Here is a 21,157-nt window from a genome sequence, read left to right as displayed (position 1 = left end):
CATACAGTGCATTCGTCGATGCATACAGTGCACAGGCGCCCTTACCCACGACTATCATGGGATAGGCGCCACCACCTCCTCCTCAGCGTCTAACAAAGCCGCGGCGGGCGGGCGATAGTGGAGAAGCGCATGTAACAATTTAGAGAAGCGCCGTTCCTTGAGTCGGGGCGCGATGTGAGTGGCTGGGAAGGCGGGCGCGCGCAGCGATGCAAAGGCCGGAGATGCTTGTACCTCCCGCCCCCAGCACTAGTTCTTTCAAAAGGATAGGCGCTCTCGGACGGATCAGAGTTCATTATGGCTTGCTTACGAGTGCACAGGGTATCCACTGGATAGAGTTCTCGATCTGACCAATGAGTGGTCTGCTCTGTCGAGCAGAACTTCCTCGGGAAACACAACTATGCGCACATCGGGCTACTTCCTCGTCCGCGTCGGTGCTCGTCGTCTTCCGATGGTTCAGGACATGCTCGCGAATCTCACGAGGAGGCGCGCCACCGCTCCAAGTACCTAGGGTACCTGGAGAGCTCATCCAAAACCTTGAAGCCCGAGTAGGACGGCCGACACAAGGACGAGGAGACAATGAACAGAGGCCCGCCATCGCCGGACGGAGGCAATCGCCTCAGATTGGAAGTCGCGATGTGGCTGTGTCAATGCTTCCGTCCCCGATCCCCCGATGTGGCTGTGCGTATCTCAGGCCTGGCTGGTTCAAGTGGCGAGTGGATCAGGCTCACCGCCTGGTGGCCTCCTCCGCCTGAGAGCGCGTATGCACTGTCGGTGTTATGTCTGGCTTCTTGGGTAGGGACTCTGATTGCTACTCACGACGAGGCGGATAAGCCTCGCATCCGGACTACTTGCAGCTGGCAGCTGAGGGATTTACAGCAATGGGAGGAAAGCTATAGAGAGTTGTACAGTGCAATATATAGCCAAGAGTAGTTTCTTCCTCAGATAAATCCCGCATTTTAGGCTGAGGATGCGCTCGTACGGATGTCATTTGCAGAGTTGAACTTGGCACGTGACAAAGTGTGACAGCTCAGCCCACGTGGACGGTTTCCCACCCCTCGCCGTCTGCTGTTGCGCTTGTCCTTCATCTGCTCGCGCCGAGAGGGCGTATAATCAGGAATGTCTGTGAAAAATGCCTCAAAATGTAAAGTTGCGCTTTAACATCTCTCTCGGCTTGTCGCCTTCAAGCTGCCAGCCTTCGTCAGCGCGGCGGGGTGGCGGCGGAAGTCGACCGCTGGTCCATTGCTGCTTCTGCGATGCTTTTCTATGACTACAATATGACCGGTAAACACTCCGGCGCTAGGTAGTATGCGCAGATAGTCGGCTGTAGACCTTCGCGGGTCTGAAATGGTGTGCATGGTAGCTTACGATTCGCCTTGAATTACGGCTGATAATCCGAAAAACAGGCCCGAAGAGCGAAAAGGTCCGCCGGAGAGTCCTCCTCCTGGTCCTCTTCCCGGTCTCTGCACTTCCGAAGGCGCAAGGACCGTACCCGGGTGCAACCAAACAAGTCCGGTACCCAATCCCGGTCTAGAAATCCACAGTCGCTCCGATGGTTGTACAGCTCATAATAGCCTGGTCGAGGATCACCCCATGTCCACTATGCTGCTGTCACTCGCGGACACAGCATGCGGCGTTCATGCGTTATACGCACCCTCTGACCGTCTCGGACCTTCTCTCTGGTTCACTTATAAAGCCTCTTCCAGCATGTGAGGTGAACCCCTCCTGTGATCGTCCTTTAACCACCTCCTCTTTTTGCCATGGGCATCGATCTGGCCCCCGACATGGATGACTGTAGGACACTCGTCGGGTGTCTGACGGCGATAGCCCTGTACGTCGCGTACACCTATCTCAGCGTTCCCAGTGTGCGTACTCTCCACGGACGATTATTTCTCGAGCTGACCGCATCGAAAGCTGACCGGTATTCCTATCGTCGGGCCTTCCGGCTGGTTCGCCTCGTACCGCGGCAAGAAAGTCTTCAGCGAGCATGCCAATGAGATGATACGAGAAGGCGTCGAGAAGTACCCGTCCGGCATGTTCCGTGTCGCGCGTCTTGGGTGGACCGTTATTGTCAGCGGCCGACAGCTGATAAACGAGCTGAGTTCAGCGCCCGCCGATGAGCTCTCATTCTTCCATTCCGTGTCGGAGGTATGTACAAGCGCGGGCACACTGACGTGTTCAGTACACTTATGCGCTCACCAGGCCATGCAGACCAAGCATACCCTCGGACCAACCGCCAGTCTATCGAGAGGCCACGTCCATAAGGATGTTATTCGAGGAGAGCTGACACGCAATATCGCCGTACGCTTCGATGATATCTATGACGAGATATGTGCCGCGTTCAAGGGCAACATAACGTTCGCTTGCGGGGAAGGTGCGTCCGCCTTTATATCGCCTGACTACACACCGCCAACGTCAATTCCCAGAGTGGTGTACAGTCCCCGCATATACGACGGCCCTGTCTATCGTAACTCGCACGAGCAATCGCTACTTCGTCGGCTTGCCTTTATGTGAGTATACCACGTCGTCCTAACTATCTTCCTGCTCACAGTCAAACTGATAGGTCGCAATCAAGACTACTTGGACTCTGTCAGTCAATTTGCCAGAAAGGTATCGCAGTCCGCTGGCAGGATCAAGAAATGGCCGACGTTCCTCCAACCGTAGGTCTTCCACCATGTGCTGCAACCGATGACTTAAGGTGTATCAGGTTGGTTGGGCACATCCTTTCACCATTCCGGGAGCACTACCCAGATCTTTCTGCACATCTAGGGTCGCTTGTAGCCCATCGCCTGCGTGAGGATGAATTGCTTGGCTCGGACAGGCCGGACGTGCCCGTAAGTTTTGCGTTCGCGTCTAGTAACTAAAGTCCAAAGGCTTATCCTAGCACAGAACGATGCTATAACGTGGATGCTGAAGCACGAAAGCCTGGACGACCGCCTAGAAGCTACTATCATGCGAATTATGCTGATCAACTTCGTAGCCGTGCATACTTCTACCAACGTTCGTGAATATGCACACACAAGCCAGTCATCAGCTGACCTGCATTTCAGATGCTCACGCATGCGCTCTTCTTCCTCGCTTCGCAGCCAGAGTACATCGCGCCCCTGCGCGAAGAAGTAGAAGAAGTCATCGCTCGTCAGGGATGGACGAGGGCCAGCCTACGGGACATGCACAAAGTTGATAGCTTTCTACGTGAGGTTGGGCGAACCTCCCAGTCCAATTGTCGTGAGTGAACTATATGTGTCGCATCTTTCCCCAGCTAACACCTTCGGTAGTCTCACTCAGTCGTCGGGTCATGAAGGAGGGCGGCTTCACCTTTTCTAATGGCGTCACTCTTCCGAAGGGCACCTACGTCTCGGCGTCGCTGCATGCCGCGCACATGAATCCAGGTTAGTTCAGGCGAGCTTACCCGAAGATCGCTAACTTGCTATCTTTCTAGACGTCTACCCAAACCCAGAGGTCTTCGATGGCTTCCGCTTCTCCCGCCTCCGCGAGAAGGACCCAGCGAAATACCAGGTGCACACCACCGACTTCGACTACTTGCATTTCGGGCACGGCCATCATGCATGTCCTGGGCGGTGAGCTCCTCCTAGCTGACTATCCTTGCATCGTCACGTAGCTAAAGCAGCTGGCTGACACGCCTCGTAGCATCTTCGCCGCGAACGAGCTCAAGGCAATGCTCGCGCACCTCGTCCTGCACTACGATGTCCAGCTCGAAGGAGGCTCGCGCGTCAGGCCAGAGAACGAATGGACCGACGAGTTTTCGTGTCCGGACACGAAGGCGAAGGTGATGTTCAAGAAGCGCGTGGTTTGAAGTGTGTTCGCGAGGTTGGTCTGCCTGTTAGCCTCGAATGCCCGATTTATTGTGCCCTATGATTACTATACACGAGGAATAAGGTAGATATGCGTAGCTATTGTACAGTGATGAACTTGATGAACACGATAACGAAGAAAACATCATGGCACAGAGCAAGGCGTGATGAACGTGCGGAGATCGTGAAGGGCGTTAGATTGAACGTAAAGGTGGGAAGGATCACGCCGCGCGAAGGGAGCCGCACGCGCATGATACCGAAGAGGTCGTTCAAGGCGTGTCGACGGGCTTGAGATTGATCGAGCGCGCATCGAGGAGAGTCTGCAAGACCTTCTTGCGGCGCTCGGCCTCATCGTGAGCCGAGGAGTCGTGGAAGACGGCGTCCATGTCCTCGAGTGAGCGTCCCTTCGTCTCCGGCACACAGACTGAAGAGTTCTTGTCAGTAAGCCCGACCGTAGACCATTTGACGCCACTCACAGTAGATCCACGCGAGACTGATGAGCGCAAAGCACGCGTAGAACGCAAAGGCCGCATACGGCTTCGCAGAGTTGAGAGGAGGCGTGATGAGCCCGACCTGGCCAGTAGTCGCGTCAGCACCGCCCATGCACGTGCATTGACCATCTACCACTCACAATGAAGTTGCAGAACCACAGCGTCGCCACGCTGATAGCCACGCCCTTCGCGCGGATCGACGAGGGGAAGACCTCGGGCGGGAGCGCCCAGCTCACCGGGCCCCACGTCGCGCCGTAGCTGAGCATGAAGGTGAAGACGAGGGCGACGCCGGCCCACCCCGCGCCGTGGTGCGCGGACCAGTCCTGGTAGCAGCGCCCGATGATGGCGGCGACGGCGGTGTGGCAGAGGACGAGGAGGGTGGAGCCGATGAGGAGGAGACGGCGGCGGCCGGCTTGGTCGAGGAGGGCGATAGTGGGGAGGCAGCCGACGAGTTGGAGGGTGTTCCTGGGGAGGAGTTAGTGAGGGTGGGGGTGGGGGCTGGGAAGGTGCGCACATGATGCCCGACATGAGGATGGAGGTGTCGTCGTTGAGGCCGAGCGAGGCGAAGAGGGTGGGCGCGCTATGAACATCGTTAGCAATGCTCAGTGATCGCGAAAACGTAGGACGTACTAGTAAATGAGCGCATTGATACCCGTAAACTGCTGGAAGCCCGCCACCCCCGCGCCCACAATCGTCCGCTTGATATACCGCTTGCTGAACGCGTCCCGCCACTCCTTCGTCTCCTTCACAAACGCCTGCCACATGCTCGGGCTGCTCCCCGGCTGATCACTATCCAAGCTCGGGTGGCGCAGCGCGGCGACCTCCTTATTCACGGCGACCTCGGCGAGGATGGTGAGGTGTTCGGCTTGGACGCGCGGGTCGTGCTCGGGGAGGGATCGCAGGCGGGCGAGGGAGGCGAGGCACTCGTCGTAGCGCTTCTGCATGGCGAGCCAGCGAGGGGAGTAGGGGAGGAACCAAGCGCCGAAGAAGAGGATGACGCCGGGGATGAGCTGGAGGCCGAAGGGCAGGCGCCAGGACAGGCTCGAGTCGATGTAGCGGGTGCCAAAGGTGAGCCAGTAGGCGATGACCTTGATGGTAGTCAGTACGACTGCAAGGCGATGAGAGGGAGGTGAAGGAGACGTACGACACCGATGACGATCATAACTTGCTCCCATACAAGGAGCGCACCGCGGACGTGAGGTGGCGAGATCTCCGAGATGTACAGAGGGGCAGTCGCTGAGAAGAACCCGTGAGGACATGCACGGATGCTCAAAGAAGAGAGTGACCTACAGCTAAGCATGCCGATACCAACACCGCCCAATAATCTGCCCACAATCAATTGCGAGTACGAATACGTCGCAGTCTGCAGGACCGAACCGACGACGAACCACACGGAACCAATCATAAGCGCGCGCTTACGAGAGAACCTATCCGCGAGCAGGCCCGTTTGCATGGCGCCTAGGTGACGGGTCAGCGCCGGTGAAGGTAGCGTGAACGATAGGAGGACGGACCTAGCATGGCACCAAGTTCGAGAATTGCAGTCAACAACCCCTTGTTGAAGCTCGCGCCGGAGTGACCAGAGTCGATCTCGGGTACGGTCTGCGAGTGGGGGTGAGATGGAAGGCATTACGGTGGATAAAAACAATGCATACCTTCAGGAAGTGGTCCATGACGAGGGTGACACTGATGACACCCTGGTCATAGCCGAAGGTGAGCCCGCCGAACGACGCCATGACTGCGCACAGCAGGGCCGCCTTATTTTCAAAGACGGCCTTCAGACCTGGAATCGAGGCGTGAGCAAGGGTACAGCAACGCGGGGAGCACACACGTACTTGAAGCGCCATACGCTACGGATAGGGATTGGGGGTTGTTGACGAGGAATGCGACGGGGTCGTCGACCGTCTGCTCGACATGCTCGAGCGCAGAGTCCGGCGGCAGGGAGGCCTCGAGTGTATTGTCAAGGGCGGGCTTCGGTTCAGGGAGGAGCGCCATATAAGCAGGCTAAGATGAGATGAGTGCGACGGGGAAGAGGCGCTCGAAATACCTGTGGGGTACTGGGGAATGGCTGGAAGGACCGGCTGCCTTTTATGTGCGGGCGGGCGTGAGGGGAAAGGGGTATTTGTATTTGACTAGATGATCTGAGATTCCCATGGAAGGGTTGCTTTATCGGGAGACAAAAGGTGGTCGTATGCGAGATCTGCGGGATGCAAAATGGGATCAGACCCAAAGATGGGCTCGAGAGAGCGTCAAAGGCGTATCAAGACCGCTAGAGCTCATCCAGCGCCACTATATTCAGTCAGACAGGCTCCTCAATAGGGTCGAAGGTGGGTAGCTCGTTCGCGGTGCGCGGTTTTCGAGAACGTTCTGCGGGAGTCCGTTGCTTTCTTGCCTTGATCGTCAAAACGAAAGTCCGTAATGAAACAGCAACTTGGACGCCTTGAGGCTCAGATAGAGCAAGCTTCACGAAGTTGCTGAAGACGTCTGTCTCTTCGTTTGTTGACCATGAAAAGGGTCAGCGCTCAGTCCAAGCGTGGAATGGGATATTTCGTGAAGATTTCGCTGCTTTTCGCAACACCAAGTGAAGACGGCTACTGCCTATCATCGTTGACGCTTCTCATGCCTGAATCAAGGGGACCAGAGCAGTTGCTGTCCCGTTATCGAGACGATCACAGACAAGTCCATAAGGATTGACCGGGAATTATCGGACAATGGAACCGTCGAGAATAAGCCCTTACCTTCCCAACGCGGTTTGCGCAGTTATTCAGCCATGTTGACTGCCCATAGACTAGACTGACGCGAACAGTCAAGCTGCTTGCGAAGGCCGCGAGCCAGGAGGAGATGGTGGCGGAAGTAAAGCAATCGTGGGAAACGGATCTCGATACGCGGCCACGTGCTTAGCCGCATATGTGCGTGTGTTTGTTGCCGGACGCGTTTGCGCAAGCTCCTATCTTTGCCTCTTTCTCCCGTCCCTCATCTCATTCTCGGTTCGACGTCGGGCTGGTCCTTTATCAGCTTATTCTCGTGAGTGTACGTATCATGACTTGAAGTCGTGCGCTGACCTCGTGTCGCAATAGTATCTGATCGCAGGTATGTCCTGCATGCGTTTCCCTCACGGCTTCTGCTTACCTCTCCCCTTAGAACGACTACTCCGCCACTCCTTCGTATCTGCAAACTATTTCACTATCTCAATATTCTATCGAACTGCGACTCGACCTTATCCCGCTTCGCACTCCCTTCTGTCGTCCTAAACCTACGCTACTCGTTCTGACGATCTGTTATGCCCTCGACACGTCCCTCCGATCTCCTCCCCGACTTCTCCGGCAGAACTATAGACCGCTTCCGTCTTCTGGAAAGGCTAGGCAAAGGCAGCTTTGGCTGCGTCTACAGCTGCGTCGACACCTCTCTCGCGAAGGACTCCGCGCGCTACGCCATCAAGTGCATGCTCGCTCCCGAACCAGGCTCTCGCGACTCCGAGTCCTTCGAGCGCGAAGTCGATCTCCACGCTCGCGTCAGCTCGCACCCGAACATCGTCACCCTGCACGACGTCGTCCGGGCCGGTCCCTACGTCTTCATGGTTCTCGATCTCTGCGACGGCGGCGAGCTCTTCACGGCAATAGAGGGCGGTGGCTTTCATCAGAAAGACGATCTGGTCATGAAGATATACCTGCAGCTGCTGGACGCGCTCAAGTTCTGTCACGACCACGACGTCTTCCACCGCGATCTGAAGCCGGAGAACATTTTATACTCACAATCTACAGGGCAGGTTTACCTGGCAGACTTTGGCCTCAGTACGCATGAGAGATTCTCGCACAGTCGAGGATGTGGGACTAGCCATTATATGAGTCCTGGTTAGTCGTTCATACCTGTCTGGCACACCATTCACGGCTGATTCTATCTTCGCAGAATGCATCGGCGAAGACTCTCCCGCGAAGATGTACCTCAACACCGCGAACGACATGTGGGCGCTTGGCGTCATCCTCATCAACATGCTCACGATGCGCCGCCCCTGGCACAAGGCCGTCCTCCGCGATCCCTGCTACGCCGCCTTCGTCGCGGACCCCGACTGGATCTACGACGCGCTCCCCGTCAGCCGGGCTGTGAGCGAGATCGTTAAGGGTGTCTTTGAGGCGGATCCGGCGAAGCGGTTGGGGTTGGAGGAGTTGAGGGGAAGAGTGGTGGGAGTGGAGACGTTTTTCAAGCCGGAGATGGAGCTGGGAAGGCAGGGAGGGGGTGGAGACAACGCCGGAGCTGGCACTCCTGTTGGCGTGCGCAGCCCTGCCCTCCGCTCGGCTCGAAGACGTCTCGAAGCCCTCGCACGGTTCGGGTCACCGCTGGTCGACATATGCCTCGACGTCGCGCCAGGCGTCTTCGTCATCGGCGAGTCGAGCTCGTCGAATGGAAGTCCCTCGAGCGCCGCGAGCAGCTCTTGCGACCTCGTCACCCCGCCCGAACATACGGTCGATCCTGGGCATGTCGCTGTTGACTCGGGGCACGCCGCCCTCGCCGCCGACTTGCCATCCCATCCGCGCGGGCCGGTGAAGAAACCACTTGCGCTGGCGGCCCCGCCGGGCGGCGTCGTTGCCGCGCGCGAGCGCATGATGGACTCCATCGCAGAGAGGCTGAAGGGGCTCGAGGTCCGCAGCCGCGCTGTGGGGGACGTGCTGGACGCGCGGATCCGGAAGAATAGGGCCCTGCTGGACAGGCTGGGTGGGCGGATGGACGCTAGTTAATGCAGATTGGAGCCCGCAGTGAGTGCTGGTGCTGGACACCGTATTACGCATTGTGCTAGGCACTAGTCGCTGTAGTGTGTGCGGGTCACCAGTACTGTAGTGCGCTGCTGGTCGCTGTAGTACTCACTGTGCAGGTCACCGTAGTAGTACTCACCGTGCAGAACACTATGTGCTGGACATGTAAGTACTCGCAGGTATCTGTACGCGGATAGGTCATGGGGCTGGTCCCATAAATTATTGTGCTATACATCGGCGGTCGGTCATGAGCCTACCGGTTCGGTCTCACGGCGTCGCCGATGTTGCTTATGTCGAAGTTCGACTTCGGGGTGGGTCATTAGGTGCTCTTGCTTCTGACCTCCACGGAGTGCTCTCGCTGCTGACGTTGCGCGAGCGTACTGACTCTCGCGGTGTTCTTCTGACATTCTCCTTGCTCTCGCTCTTGACCTTCACGACATAATCACGCATCGCAGGACAAAATTAGGACTCGCAGGACATGGCTTCTCGCCAAATCCCCCGGACGACGCGCTCGGTCATCATCCAGGAGCAGGCGAGCGCAAAGAAGCCTGTTTACCATGACGCTGTGATTGTCGAGCGGGAGATTCCTGCACTTCAGCGTGGTGAGGTCCTCGTGAGGATGTCCGCTGCTGCGTATAATCATCGGGAGGTGAGTGTGGATCCTGCATCTTTCCAATGACCTCCGGTAGGTAGCTAACGCACGCCGCGCCCAGCATTGGCAGAGGAAGGGTAAGTAAAACTCTGCAGCCGACGACAGATAGCTAATCTGGCTTACCTATGTCTCAGGCCTGTACCCTGGGATCCATTTCGGGGCCACCTTTGGCGCGGATGGGGCTGGTAAAATTGCTTGCAAATCTGCGTCTTGTTCGCTGGTCGCTAAGACGATTCAGGCGTCGTCGTCGCAGCGCACGACCCCAAGGACTCACTGCTGGAGAAGCGCGTCTTCCTAACTCCGATGCGCGGCTGGGAATCTGACCCAGAAGCGCCTGAGGGAAAGTAAGTCTGCTATTTTGCGCTACCCAACTTGAGATGGTCACATTCTGACCTCATTTTCACAGATTCGCCATCCTCGGCGGCGGGAAAGTTCCTCCCATCGGCACATTTTCTGAATACGTCGTCGTCGAGAGGGACGAGGTGATTTCAAGCCCGTCCCACCTTGACGATGTTCATGCAGCAGCGTGGCCGCTCGCGGGTTTGACGGCTTGGAGGTATGTCGTTCATCTCAGCTGCAACGACAGAGGACTCACTGATTTGTGTATAGGGCCGCAATCGTCAACGCCAACGTCCAGCCTGGACACCGAGTCCTGATAACTGGGATTGGCGGCGGTGTCGCCATCACGGCGCTGCAGATCTGCTTGGCTCAGGTGAGCAGCAAGTAACATTCCCATACCTTTTATGCTAAATTATTTCACCACTCTTGCAGGGTGTCATCGTCTACGTGACCAGCTCGAGCCCAGACAAAATCAACCGTGCCCTCGGACTCGGCGCAAAGGCAGGCTTCAACTATAGGGACGGTGAGCGCAATACCTTCTGCGCGCTGCCCGACTGACGATCTGACCTAATCTGGCTAGAGGACTGGGCCAAACAACTTGGTGCCACCCTGAAGAAGGAAAACGGAGTGCTAAACTCCGTCATTGACGGTAGCGGCGGGAATATCTTGACACAGACGAGCTCCATACTGAAGCACGGCGGGCGGGTGGTGGTATACGGAACGTACGCTCAGCCTTGTCTTGCGCGTCAAATCGGGTCTCTCACTCACATATCCTTGTGCAGAACTGCAGCTCCCGTGATCCCCATGACCATGCCTGCCGTTCTGCGGAATCAGAAACTCATAGGTGCGCGTCTTTTCACAAAGCCTCCTCTCGGCGGCTCACCCACTCTCCAGGTTCGACCATGGGATCCCGCAAGGACCTCGAGGACGCGACGGCCTTCATGGCAAAGCACAAGATCGTGCCTGTTGTCTCCGATGTTCTAGACGGATTGGACGCCGTCGAGCAAGGCTTCGACCTCATCAAGCGCGGCGGGCAGTTTGGGAAGATTGTCATCGACCTGCAGAGGAGCAGCAAGGCGAAGCTGTGATCATATGTGTGCCCCGACTAGCAGTCTTAACCATTGACCAACTCCAAATTGTATACTATGAGGTGATCGAGTGCAGGTGAAAGGAGAACGAGGAAATAAGTTACAGATGCATAGAATACAGCCATGAGCACGCAAGAGTTCACCTCATCCAGTTCCCGTCCAGCTACTTAATCCGCACTCCGCTTCAAGCCCCCACTCCCCACACCTCCAGTCCCACACACTCGAACTGGACCGCACGGCCTTTACGCGCGCCCGGCGAGCATAGCGGATCATTATCAAACGTCGGACATCGCGCGGAGGAGCCGTCGAACAGCGATTCGTCGAGGTATATGCCGTACTGGCCGTCTCTGAGTACCGCCGTGTGAGCGACGCGGAAATCGAGAGAAGACTGAAGTGAGGCCACGCACCCTCCGCCAAATGATATGTACTCGGGCTCGCAAAGGGTCACGTAGTTATTCTTCCCCGTCCACTTGTACACGCGACACTTGCCGCCTTCCACCTTCTTCCATAAGAAACTATGGGCTCGTCAGCTCATCGAGCACGTATACATTCAGCCAGCGACTCACGATTCCCCACTTCCATAAAAGCCCTGGCCCTTGCTCGGGTGTATCCCATCGCCGACCCAAGCGCCGAAGACGGTCCCCGAGCCATCCTTGATGACGACCAAAGCACCAGTGTTGTTGCCCGACGTTCTTCGGGCGTCAAGGGCGGCTTCGCATTTGCGGTAAAGCGTCGCGAGCGAGATACCGTGCTGGTCGAGGGAGTACAGCAAAGACCAAGTGCGAGGCAGTCGCGCGAGCGCGGGAAGGTAGGGTCGGATCTGCGTGACACGTTCAGTACTAGAGCGCCGTTAACAACTAGTAAACTCACCGAATCCGCCGTCTCGTTCGTCAGTACGACCTCCGTATTCGGATTCCGCCCCGTCAGTAACACCCCGCCCAGCTTCTTCTGGATCACATCGTCCACCGTCGCCGGCTTCACCTCGCCCGGCGGCTCCTGCGGTTTCGGGGACACGCCCCTCACCGACGCCGGCGCCCTCGACGACGTGCTCGACGCAGTACCCGGCGGCGACCGACTAACACCTCTCGACGACGATGCCCCCGACGCCTGGAGCTCGCGCTCCAGCTCAACGGAGTACCCCTTGTCCCAGTCGTATGCTTCTCCGCGAAAGCCGGGCGCCCCGCTAGGCGGGATGTAGACGTGCGCAGCGAAGGGGGAGTGCGCGGGCCCTGTGGGTGTGAAGGGCGTGTTGTGGGTGATGGTGACGGGCTGGGCGGGGGTGTGGCCGGGGGCGTGCGGGTGGGGATTGGGGTGGCCAGGTAGTATGCGTCCGGGGTCTGTCGCCTGACGGGTGTGCGTGGCGGGGAGGATAGAGGAAAGGCCGCGTTCGCGGATGGTAGAGAGCCATGAGGACGAAAGCCCGGAGAGCGTCTGCATAGACTGTGATCTCGGCGGCGGGCTACTCGAGGGAAATGGGAACTCTGGGGAATGCTCGATGGCCGGAGTCGCCGGTTTAGACGAGACAGAGCTCGACGAAGTTAAGGGCGGAGCAAGCGTGGAAGGTGTGAGCGTTGACTGCCTTGTCGGCGAGCCTACATGGTGGTGATGATGGTGATGGTGGTGTGGGCCAGTGGAGGTGGACGCAGCATCGTCCGCGAGTGTTGGCGGCTTCTCGGGCTCGGCAAGAGGATCGAAGTCAATTAAGGAGGGGCCGAAGGACGTTACACTGCTGCACGGTGGCGCGCTAGACTGCAGCTCGCCGAACTCCTCGTCTGCATCCACCCCGGGAGATGTGGTAGAGGGTGCGTCGGTGAAGGGCTGTCCTGGCGATGTGGTTTGTCGAAATGACACTTCATCTTGCTTCGAGGAGAGGAAGGATAATGGATCTGAGTCGTGCAGCAGGAGTTCGTCGAGGACCTGTCGTTTGTTCCGCTCAGACGCTTCTTTCGCCTCCCGACCAAAAGCATCGAAGAAATCAAGACTTGGATTTGCACGGGTATGATTTGGCTTGACATTCCCTGTGGTAGTTGCCGGATGAGCCGCCACCTGAGGTGTCCTGGGCGTGACGGATGGTTGGATGGGTGGCGGGAGCGCGCTCACGCTCGGCGAGGCGGACATGAAGGAGAGCGGATCCTCGTTGGCTGACACGGTGACGAACGAGCCGAACTCGGAGTCGGACGTGGCAATCGGGGGAGGTCTTCGCTGGGCGACTGGCGGCGCGTTCATCGCGGCCTTCCCTTCGGGTGTTGGTGATGCGCGAGGTGTGGCTGGCGAGAACAGCGTCGCAAACTTGTCGAATGCAGCTTCATCATCCCAAGCACCACCCTGTGAACCCGTCGGTGCTACAGAGGCCATGATATCGTGTGGAGGTCTATTGATCTCAAGTCGGCTGGAAATGCTTCGAGATCTCAGCGCACGATCTACAGGCAGAACAGAGCAGCACGCACCAGTATATCACTGTAAGAAGAGTAGAGGCCAGGATCTACAAGAACATAGTATCTGCTCTGAGGTCCCGAGTCGCGTATTGCTCAACGATGACAACACTGCTGGGTATCGTATGCAAGCTCCAGATCCCAGGATCTCAGTATCACTCAGGTTCTGAAGTTCGTCCTAGCCGTGATTATTTCGCGGGAGGTCAAAAGGGACGATGGGAGTCGTGGCGAAGAGGCGAAACGAGGCGGCTGAGTGAAGCCGGTGCATGTTTGGAAAACAATGGGCACGCGTCTGATGGCCGGATTCAGACTTCGAGGTCGAACTTTGCCCTCAACATCATTGGCTCCAGCTTACGAGCTCCTTGCTGGTAACAAAGAGCACAGAGGGAGGTCTCTAGATGCCCGAACATGGTACCTATATCCTCAGATATTTGTATGATCTTCAGTACCCTGCTCACACCATCAATAGGTATGCTGCAAAGCTGGCGCGCACATGTATTTCCAGAAGTACAAGTGCAGCGGGTATACAACAGGACGTTCCGAATAAATATCCTTCCCTTTTATCTCACAGCCGGTCCACCCCAATAGATATGCGATAATCGTACAAACCAAGAAGAGTGGCCTGAGGAGCCGCAGGCGTATTGAGAACGCGTCTAGTCGAACCACCACTCGACGTCAATGATGCCAAGGTCGAGGTTAGCGATCTTGGAGAAGGCGCCGCGGGAGAGGTCGAGGCTGCTCTTCTGGCAGCCGGGGCAAAGGTCCTCGACCGTGACCGCGATCTTCTTGCCGTTGTCTACAGCACGATGAGCAAGTGTCAAGAGAACGGATGAGGGCGCCGCTTACATCGCACCCAGAGCTTCTTGTGACCTGCACGAAGTAGATAGTCAGCGATGGCGCAAGGACGCAAGCGCAAGGGTCAACGTACAATGCGAGCCATTCTGGTATCGATCGGACGAGAGGGCCACGATCATGTCGTTGTTGTTCAGCTTCTTGCCACACGCGCCGTATCCGCCGTTAGGGTCGTAAAACGTAGCTAAGGGTGACAGATTGAGTGATGATGAGCACATCTAGATGTACTTGGAGGGTAGGACGTAAGCGCACCTTTGCCCTTGATCGCGGCCGTGGCGAGCTCGTGAAGGTTGTCCGTGTCGACGAGCGTAGAGTTGTTGACTGCGACTGAGCGATGGTGAGCCTTTTGTTTATGGTCATAGTGGAGAATTGTACACCATACCTTCATCCCCCATATCAGAGGTGGGGAGCGCCGTCACAGCGAGGGCAAAGCTGAAGAACGTGAAGAGCGCCTTGGTGAACAACATCGTCGAGAAAGCGAAGGAGAGTTGACGAAGGGAGCGGAGGGATATACAGCAAACGCTGCCGAGAGAACGTAAGGCGGATAGTGAAGACTGACAACGCCCTCAGGGATCCTTTATACTTCCCCCTCCGCGCGCCTAACACCCGCGCCACCGTGGCCTACGCCTCCCAAATAAACGCCCTCGAGGAGCGAAACGTGTTCGGCGAGGCCGCTGAGTAAGGCACCTTGCTAGGCGGAGGGCCTACCTGCAGTGAACAATATAGGACTGGACTGGTATGCACCTTGACCCCCGCGCTGCTTGGCAACGGCCGTACGACGGCCACCGGCAGTGTCGCAGTCTGGCGGCCTTCGTCGACAGGTGTGCAGGAACGACCTGCGTCTGTAACGTACATCCCTTCAGCAAGCGCAGAACGAGGTGAGCCAGCGGCGCGTTCGCTCACCCGGTACCCAGTCGATGACAACAATCGCAATCCACTTGGGACGAGCTATGAGATTAGGCTGTGGTGGGATCAGAATGACCTTTGCAGTCGACCTACTTTAGTCCAGCACTTTGCTCTTGAACATGTAGCAGCACTTGCTCCGAAGTGGGCGCATTCACAAGATGGGTGCGGTAGCATTACCAGCAAAGTGGTGTGTCCCTGCTGTCGGGAGATGTACAATAAGAAAGCACAAAATAGCAGAACAAAGTGACGAAAAGGGCAACACCGGTGAATGTCCCGACCTAGAACTTGAACTCCTTGCCCTTCTTCCTGTCTCTGTCGGTCTCCGCCTTTTGCTTCCTCTTGGCCGACTCCTTCGCGACCATGTCGGAGAAGTCCTCGCTGCGGCCCGCGCCTGGTACATGAACACCGCCGCGAGAGTGCTCGTTGTACTTGCGCTGGAGATCCTCCGTCGACATGCCTTCCAGTTGTTCGGCATCGATCGAGACGTCGACGCCGTTCTTGCGCTGCAAGAATCATCAGTACCAGCGCATGAGCTAGCCATAGTCCAGGAATACCTTCTGTCCACGCTCGTCGCCGAGCACTGGTATTGCGGCACCGGCGACTGCGCTGACATCGTATCCCCGTTCGCTGCCCATGAGACCGCGAACATTGGTCTGCTTCTCCGGCACGACCTGGTACAATGACCGCGGGCCCGTCTCGACGGCATCGGCCACTGTTGGCCTTCCGGTGTTCTTGCGCAGCTCCAAGAAGTCGGGCGTCTCCAGACCGCCGGGGACGGACGACACAACGCTCGCCATACCAGACGGTGTCTCCAATCCCGACGGAGTCTGTATACCGTCCATGGGCGCAGCAGCTTCCTCCTCCTCTTCTTCTTCCTCGGATTCGTCCTCTTCCTCCTCTTCGTCTTCTGTAAACTAGGTGAGCAGCAAACGACCGACGGCTTCAGTTTCAACTTACCCTCTTCGGGCTCCAGTTCTCCCCATGGCTCTTTGTCCACTGGCTCCCCGCCCTGAACGAATATGAGCGCACAATCACCTGAAGAAATGCAGACTGCGTACCGCGCTGTCATTGACCTTCGGCAATACGCCGAAGACATCGCCATATAAGGGACGGTTGTACTCGTCCAAAGGCGGCTTTCCCCATCCACCAGGATGGAAGCCCCATTGTGCGCTGTCAAAGGCATGAGCGATGAGATCGGTGGCTCTCGTAGCATGACTTACCCTTCGGGGATCGGTGCGTTGAGACCAGGTATACGGAGGGTAGGGTAGCTGGGAGGAGGACCGAACCGCTGCATGCTGATAAGCCATGGCGGGGGTGCTAATGGAGGTATTGAGAGTGCTTCGACGAGCTCAGGTGATAGATCTCCTGGCCGCTTCTCCTTCAATGAGGTCTCGAATTCTTTGCCCTCGTAATACCTGACGCAGGTGAGTCAGAAAGAGTAGTCAAGCGCGCAAAAGATCACGCACATTTCACCGAAGCCCGTCACTGGCGGCTTCGTCTGGAACTTGAAGAAAGCATCGTGTAACTTTTGGTAGTCGATGTCGATCTTGCCCATCTTGGGTTGCACGCGCTCGCGTGTCTTCGCCTTCAACGACATATTCGCCTCCTTCTCCTTGACCGCGTCACGCATGGTCGCAATACCGGTGTCCGCGATGTACGAGGGGAGCTGGAAAGGAGGCTTCTCGATACCGCGCTTACCCTGGAGGTAATCACGCTTAGCACTCCAGTGCACGGGGATGGGGACAGTATTCCGGTAGCTCTTCATGTGCAACAATAGCCGGGGGTCTGCTGCCGTGACGTCCGTCCATTCGACGACTTCGGGCTTCTTCACGACCTGCTTGAGCTCCGCGACGGTCAGCCGGTTCATCTTGCGCTGTTTCTTCTTCGATAACGGCTTCTTCTCCTCCGCGTCCGAGTCCCCCTCCGAGGCCATGTCATCATCGGAATAGATGACTTCGCCTTTCGTCGGTTCTGTCGATGTAGCCTAAGGAGGATTAGACGCGCTACATGTAAAGGTGGTAGCCACGCACCGTTGTCTCCGCTTCAGGTGGGGGACGGAACTTGGCAAAAACGTCGGAGAATGCCCCGAGGACGCTGCTATCCAGCTGCTCAGACACGTACTCAACATTGGCGTTATCCGGCTGCGTCGCGTCCTCCATCTTGACATCCTTGTCTTCGTGCTCATGAGCATCGCCCTTGCCATTGGTGGCCTAAAGAAATTACCATTGTAGTAAGCCCGTGCACCGCTCAGAACTGAAGGGAACGCACAGGCGCGCTTTGAGTCTCCGTTTTCTTCTGCTTCGCCTTCAGCCGCCTGAGCTGGTTCTTGGACTTGATTTTAGGCTTCGCCGCGCCATTGACGCCATTAACGCCGTTGGGGGCGGACTCGACGTCGGGTTGGGCGACCATGACGAGTTGACCGGTGAATTCGCGGTGACGGTAAGAGGCAGGAAGGCGTGGGAATGAATTCCGATATTCGGCAAACGCACGGTCCTTGTTCAACTTTCGGACTTATCGCTCATGCTGGCAGGAAACTGGTCCTCAATAGTCGTAGGCTGGCGTTGAGACGTATCTAAAGCAATGTACATGGTGTCTAAGTTCCTCCCTCCGTAAATCTGCGTCGTCGAGATGATGTAAGTGGTGTAATACGCCTACTTCCCAGCAGCTTGTTGCTCCAATACCATCCGCGAGAACTTGCTGCTCCTGCGGATTTTAGGGCCCCAGAATAGTAGTATCTATGGGAAGGTCTGTCAACCAGGATGTATCGTGTATCGGCACTTGTACTCACAAAAGGGATCGGCATCAGAACGACCGCAACAAGGGCGAAGAGTGTGTTCCCCCAACGGTACCCGAGGGCGTCAAACATTTGTGTCGTGAACAATGGGAAGGCGAAGCCCATGAGGTTTCCTGCTAGCAATCAGCATTCAGCGCCTTCGCGAAGTTTTGTAGGGACATACTCGCAAGACTTTGGCCTGCAAGCGCCGACGACGCGAACGGGCCATAACTAGGCTTAGGGTCAGCAAGAAAAATATGGCACGACGTCAAGGAGACCGACCAATCGGCGAGATACGAGAAGACACCGTTGTAGATCACGAAGGCGGCAGTCGTGAACAGCACGATCCCAATTGCCTGCGCAACCCACGTTATCGTCGGGTAGGCGCACCACGCGTAGATGAACATGGCTATCGGCAGAAGAACCGCTGCGCCGCATGCAGAATATAGTCTAGCATCTGCGCCTCGCACAGGGAAGTACTTCCTGTGAGATCGCAGTCAGAAAGTCGGCCCGGATGAGGGTGCGCCATGCTCACCTGTACAGTCGCTCCTGGTAAAGATTGATCGCCCATCCAATCGTCGCACCTATGGGCATGGCAGCGAAGACGGTGCCGACTTGGCCGACCGTAAATCCATGCACATCTCTAAAGACGCCCGAGATAGATCTGAGTGTGAAGGTGAGTCGACTGCATGTTGCCACAAATGTGCTTGAACCTACTCAATCAAGCAATAGAGGATTCCCCAGGCGAAACCAACCCATGCCTGTCAGAAAATATCAGATGGATCCTGAGAACGCAGATCGAAGGCGCACGCTAAACGCGATGACGATAGGCTCAGTAAGCAGGAGATCTGTACAAGAATCAGTCATGTCCTCATCGAAAGCGCTTTTTAACACTCACAAATTGGCCGCGTGCAAGAAATATAGATGAGCTGGCGCAGGCTCGCACGCTCGTCCTCTATACGGGCTCGATAGCGCCTGTCTCCCGTCTCCCTCCTCAGCTTCTTGGCCAGCCGCGTAAGAAGGACAGGGCTGCGCGTTTCCGACATCACGAAAGGTACGATGCAGAAAAACACACCAGAGATGCTGCAATTTATGTCAGCAGGCTAAAACAAAGGAAACCACCTGAACAACGGCGTACATCATCTGTATCCACTGAATCCATCGCCACCCGAGGTGCGGGTTCATCTCTATCCAGCCAGAGGCCACGGGACCAAGGCCTGTACCGCCGATGGCTGCGATGGAAAAGAGGGCCATTGGGATGCCACGCCTGTCAACTGAAATTAGAATTCGAATGGCACACTGGATGTCGAGACCTACTCTGCGGCGGGCCAGATATCAGCAATCGTACCCCCGACCATCGTCTGTTGAAGAAAACATGTAAGGTTCCACTCCTTGCCGTTCGAATCGCAGAATAATCACCGAACCGGTAGATCCAGCTGCGCCTTGCAGGAAGCGAGCGATGAGAACCGTCTCTATATTTTTCGCCCTGCAGGAATAATTGAATATTTGTCGGCGGGTTCATGAACAGAAGAGGCTCACTCAGCGACCATGAGGTACATCAAGGTGTAGATGATGCCACTGCCGATGTACAACGGACGCCGACCGAGCTCCTCGCTGAATGACGACGTAAGGAGCGGCGTTACGCCAAATCCGAGGGCGTATAGGCTCAGGCCCGTCGTGGCCTCCAGCTGAGTGGCCTTAATGTCTCGCAACATCGAGCCAAAGCCCATATTATACGAGCCCGCCGTCGCAGCTGTTCATACTCCTCAATTAGCGCCCCAAAAGCGGACAACGCGGCCCACTTACCAGAGGACAAGGTAAAGAAGGCGCCCATCGCGGTGATTAACCACTTCTTGCGCCTGGGAAACGTGTGAGTCGTCAGTACCACCGGCGCTCGGGTCATTTGCGGGATGCGAAAGCCAAACCCACCTCGAGAAGTTGACTGGATTGCGAGGGTCGCCGTCCTCCCAGTCGACCTGAAGGATAGAATAAGGCACCTGCGGGACACGGAAACCGCGTGCAGACCAAGCACTCACGTACAGGGGTTCCTCAAAGCCCTCGAGATCCTTGGTCCCGCTGCGAGTCGAGGTGGTGGCGCCTGACGTCTTCTCCGCCGTCTCCTCGCTCGCCTCCCGGTGGTCGTGGCCATGACCATGGTGGTGGTGATGGGGAAAGTTGTGCGCGGGCAGGTCAAGCTCGGACGTCAGGTGGAAACGCGGGTCCATCGGTTCGTGAATCTCCTCGACGGACCTCACCGCCAGGCCCTCCATGTTCGTCTCTGGGCGCGGGGTCTGCGCCACCGGGACCTCCGCCTCAGTCACGTCGGCGGACTTGGCATCCTTCGCATCGGCACTGCTGGGCAACATGCTGCCGGGCGTGGTGGTGGTCGGCAAGAGAGAGGGAGGGGGCTGGCGAGCAGCGAGCGCGGGGGCTCGCTAAGCGCGCCTCTGCTTATCCTTAACCCGCGATGATGTTTCGGACCTATAAGTCTTCTATTTTTGCGGTATTGACGGAGCGATGGCTCGAGTCATGGGAGCGCGCTCACCAATCCTCCCAGGCGCCACCGCTAGCCAGGTCTTCGAAAGTCCGAGAGAGGCGTCCGAAAGCATGATTCGACATCTACCGAGGCAGTACAGGGTACATTTTCAAGTCAGTAATAACGAATAGACAAGCGAGAACAATAGACGATATCCCGTAGAAATACACAGATTCGAAGCACGGTACGTAGGCCGTGTAGTCGTAGAGCGGACGTGATACATAGGCTGGAGACTACCCTTGAAGGCATAAGTAAAGGTACTCGGAACGAGGGGAAATCCCAAGCACAAACGCGGTTCCACCAAGAAAGGCGAAAGGGTGAGTAGCAATAGGTTGTTCATAGCATAGCGATGGAATGGGGATCAAGGCAGCGGTCACGAACCGCGATGGACGCGGAACGCAGTAAGAGGCATACGGGGGACAAGGACGAGGGCAAGGCAGAAGGCATGAACAAACGAAAAACAAAAGGCGCACGCTGGAGAAGGAGTGAACTCGTGTCTGCGACTAGATGGCGATGGCGACTTCGCTCGAGCCT

The 21,157-nt window shown here is 56.9% G+C and overlaps 9 protein-coding genes across 9 annotated transcripts; 3 read left to right on the top strand and 6 right to left on the bottom strand.

Moving 5' to 3' along the window:
* Positions 1 to 1,757: 1,757 nt before the first annotated feature.
* On the top strand, positions 1,758 to 3,811 carry SCHCODRAFT_02695849 (cytochrome P450; the record flags this gene model as incomplete). Its single annotated transcript, XM_050346886.1, has 11 exons — positions 1,758 to 1,862; positions 1,912 to 2,145; positions 2,200 to 2,371; positions 2,424 to 2,507; positions 2,561 to 2,657; positions 2,705 to 2,831; positions 2,887 to 2,997; positions 3,048 to 3,222; positions 3,273 to 3,386; positions 3,437 to 3,575; positions 3,646 to 3,811. 11 exons carry the CDS (start codon positions 1,758 to 1,760, stop codon positions 3,809 to 3,811), a joined length of 1,524 nt encoding a protein of 507 aa, XP_050203174.1.
* A 27-nt stretch (positions 3,812 to 3,838) lies between these two features.
* SCHCODRAFT_01144263 (general substrate transporter) lies at positions 3,839 to 6,144 on the bottom strand (the record flags this gene model as incomplete). The annotated part of the gene is made up of 9 exons (XM_003035578.2): positions 3,839 to 4,233; positions 4,286 to 4,382; positions 4,441 to 4,765; positions 4,815 to 4,880; positions 4,931 to 5,388; positions 5,445 to 5,536; positions 5,591 to 5,758; positions 5,812 to 5,899; positions 5,953 to 6,144. 9 exons carry the CDS (start codon positions 6,142 to 6,144, stop codon positions 4,079 to 4,081), a joined length of 1,641 nt encoding a protein of 546 aa, XP_003035624.1. The 3' UTR covers positions 3,839 to 4,078.
* Positions 6,145 to 7,260: 1,116 nt separating this feature from the next.
* Positions 7,261 to 9,030, top strand: SCHCODRAFT_02563653 (kinase-like protein; the record flags this gene model as incomplete). Its single annotated transcript, XM_003034759.2, has 4 exons — positions 7,261 to 7,321; positions 7,375 to 7,387; positions 7,439 to 8,148; positions 8,204 to 9,030. Exons 3-4 carry the CDS (start codon positions 7,578 to 7,580, stop codon positions 9,028 to 9,030), a joined length of 1,398 nt encoding a protein of 465 aa, XP_003034805.2. The 5' UTR covers positions 7,261 to 7,321; positions 7,375 to 7,387; positions 7,439 to 7,577.
* Positions 9,031 to 9,523: 493 nt separating this feature from the next.
* SCHCODRAFT_02711060 (NAD(P)-binding protein) lies at positions 9,524 to 11,356 on the top strand (the record flags this gene model as incomplete). The annotated part of the gene is made up of 9 exons (XM_003034760.2): positions 9,524 to 9,694; positions 9,807 to 9,917; positions 9,965 to 10,041; positions 10,104 to 10,253; positions 10,307 to 10,409; positions 10,469 to 10,559; positions 10,617 to 10,758; positions 10,819 to 10,880; positions 10,931 to 11,356. The coding sequence occupies 9 exons, from the start codon at positions 9,524 to 9,526 to the stop codon at positions 11,122 to 11,124; spliced, it is 1,101 nt and encodes a 366-aa protein (XP_003034806.1). The 3' UTR covers positions 11,125 to 11,356.
* Positions 11,309 to 11,932, bottom strand: SCHCODRAFT_02484782 (TLD-domain-containing protein; the record flags this gene model as incomplete). Its single annotated transcript, XM_003035579.1, has 3 exons — positions 11,309 to 11,471; positions 11,532 to 11,639; positions 11,691 to 11,932. Coding segments are annotated over 3 exons (513 nt in total), but the record flags the coding sequence as incomplete, so codon positions are not given.
* Positions 11,933 to 11,994: 62 nt separating this feature from the next.
* Positions 11,995 to 13,794, bottom strand: SCHCODRAFT_02743570 (uncharacterized protein; the record flags this gene model as incomplete). Its single annotated transcript, XM_050347174.1, has 2 exons — positions 13,572 to 13,794; positions 11,995 to 13,522 (listed from the first exon to the last, which is right to left on the bottom strand). A coding segment is annotated over exon 2 (1,485 nt), but the record flags the coding sequence as incomplete, so codon positions are not given.
* Positions 13,795 to 13,997: 203 nt separating this feature from the next.
* On the bottom strand, positions 13,998 to 15,033 carry SCHCODRAFT_02608547 (uncharacterized protein). Its single transcript, XM_050344327.1, has 5 exons — positions 14,791 to 15,033; positions 14,661 to 14,735; positions 14,485 to 14,592; positions 14,403 to 14,426; positions 13,998 to 14,352 (listed from the first exon to the last, which is right to left on the bottom strand). Exons 1-5 carry the CDS (start codon positions 14,873 to 14,875, stop codon positions 14,210 to 14,212), a joined length of 435 nt encoding a protein of 144 aa, XP_050203172.1. The 5' UTR covers positions 14,876 to 15,033; the 3' UTR covers positions 13,998 to 14,209.
* A 382-nt stretch (positions 15,034 to 15,415) lies between these two features.
* On the bottom strand, positions 15,416 to 17,773 carry SCHCODRAFT_02608541 (DUF382-domain-containing protein). The gene is made up of 8 exons (XM_050344326.1): positions 17,583 to 17,773; positions 17,345 to 17,524; positions 16,781 to 17,298; positions 16,535 to 16,729; positions 16,373 to 16,484; positions 16,272 to 16,323; positions 15,869 to 16,221; positions 15,416 to 15,817 (listed from the first exon to the last, which is right to left on the bottom strand). The coding sequence occupies exons 1-8, from the start codon at positions 17,721 to 17,723 to the stop codon at positions 15,593 to 15,595; spliced, it is 1,776 nt and encodes a 591-aa protein (XP_050203171.1). The 5' UTR covers positions 17,724 to 17,773; the 3' UTR covers positions 15,416 to 15,592.
* A 192-nt stretch (positions 17,774 to 17,965) lies between these two features.
* On the bottom strand, positions 17,966 to 20,312 carry SCHCODRAFT_02482172 (MFS general substrate transporter; the record flags this gene model as incomplete). Its single annotated transcript, XM_003035582.1, has 15 exons — positions 17,966 to 18,049; positions 18,103 to 18,221; positions 18,272 to 18,318; positions 18,370 to 18,570; positions 18,623 to 18,751; positions 18,805 to 18,848; positions 18,898 to 18,935; positions 18,986 to 19,170; positions 19,226 to 19,354; positions 19,405 to 19,448; positions 19,507 to 19,573; positions 19,627 to 19,840; positions 19,894 to 19,946; positions 20,017 to 20,063; positions 20,124 to 20,312. The coding sequence occupies 15 exons, from the start codon at positions 20,310 to 20,312 to the stop codon at positions 17,966 to 17,968; spliced, it is 1,590 nt and encodes a 529-aa protein (XP_003035628.1).
* Between the last annotated feature and the right edge of the window lie 845 nt (positions 20,313 to 21,157).

This window comes from Schizophyllum commune, assembly GCF_000143185.2.
Source record: "Schizophyllum commune H4-8 unplaced genomic scaffold SCHCOscaffold_1, whole genome shotgun sequence".
NCBI lineage: Eukaryota > Fungi > Basidiomycota > Agaricomycetes > Agaricales > Schizophyllaceae > Schizophyllum > Schizophyllum commune.
This window is presented reverse-complemented; position numbering and strand designations above follow the sequence as displayed.

What these genes read in the sequence shown, in the direction of transcription:
- SCHCODRAFT_02608547 (XM_050344327.1), bottom strand. Translation starts at nt 14,875, where the DNA reads ATGTTGTTCACCAAGGCGCTCTTCACGTTCTTCAGCTTTGCCCTCGCT. An exon ending in CTCTGATATGGGGGATGAAG is followed by an intron (nt 14,736 to 14,790) that starts GTATGGTGTACA and finishes ACCATCGCTCAG; the next exon opens with TCGCAGTCAACAACTCTACG. An exon ending in ATACCAGAATGGCTCGCATT is followed by an intron (nt 14,427 to 14,484) that starts GTACGTTGACCC and finishes TACTTCGTGCAG; the next exon opens with GTCACAAGAAGCTCTGGGTG.
- SCHCODRAFT_02608541 (XM_050344326.1), bottom strand. Translation starts at nt 17,723, where the DNA reads ATGGTCGCCCAACCCGACGTCGAGTCCGCCCCCAACGGCGTTAATGGC. An exon ending in CGAAGGTCAATGACAGCGCG is followed by an intron (nt 16,324 to 16,372) that starts GTACGCAGTCTG and finishes ATATTCGTTCAG; the next exon opens with GGCGGGGAGCCAGTGGACAA. An exon ending in GCGACGAGCGTGGACAGAAG is followed by an intron (nt 15,818 to 15,868) that starts GTATTCCTGGAC and finishes TGATTCTTGCAG; the next exon opens with CGCAAGAACGGCGTCGACGT.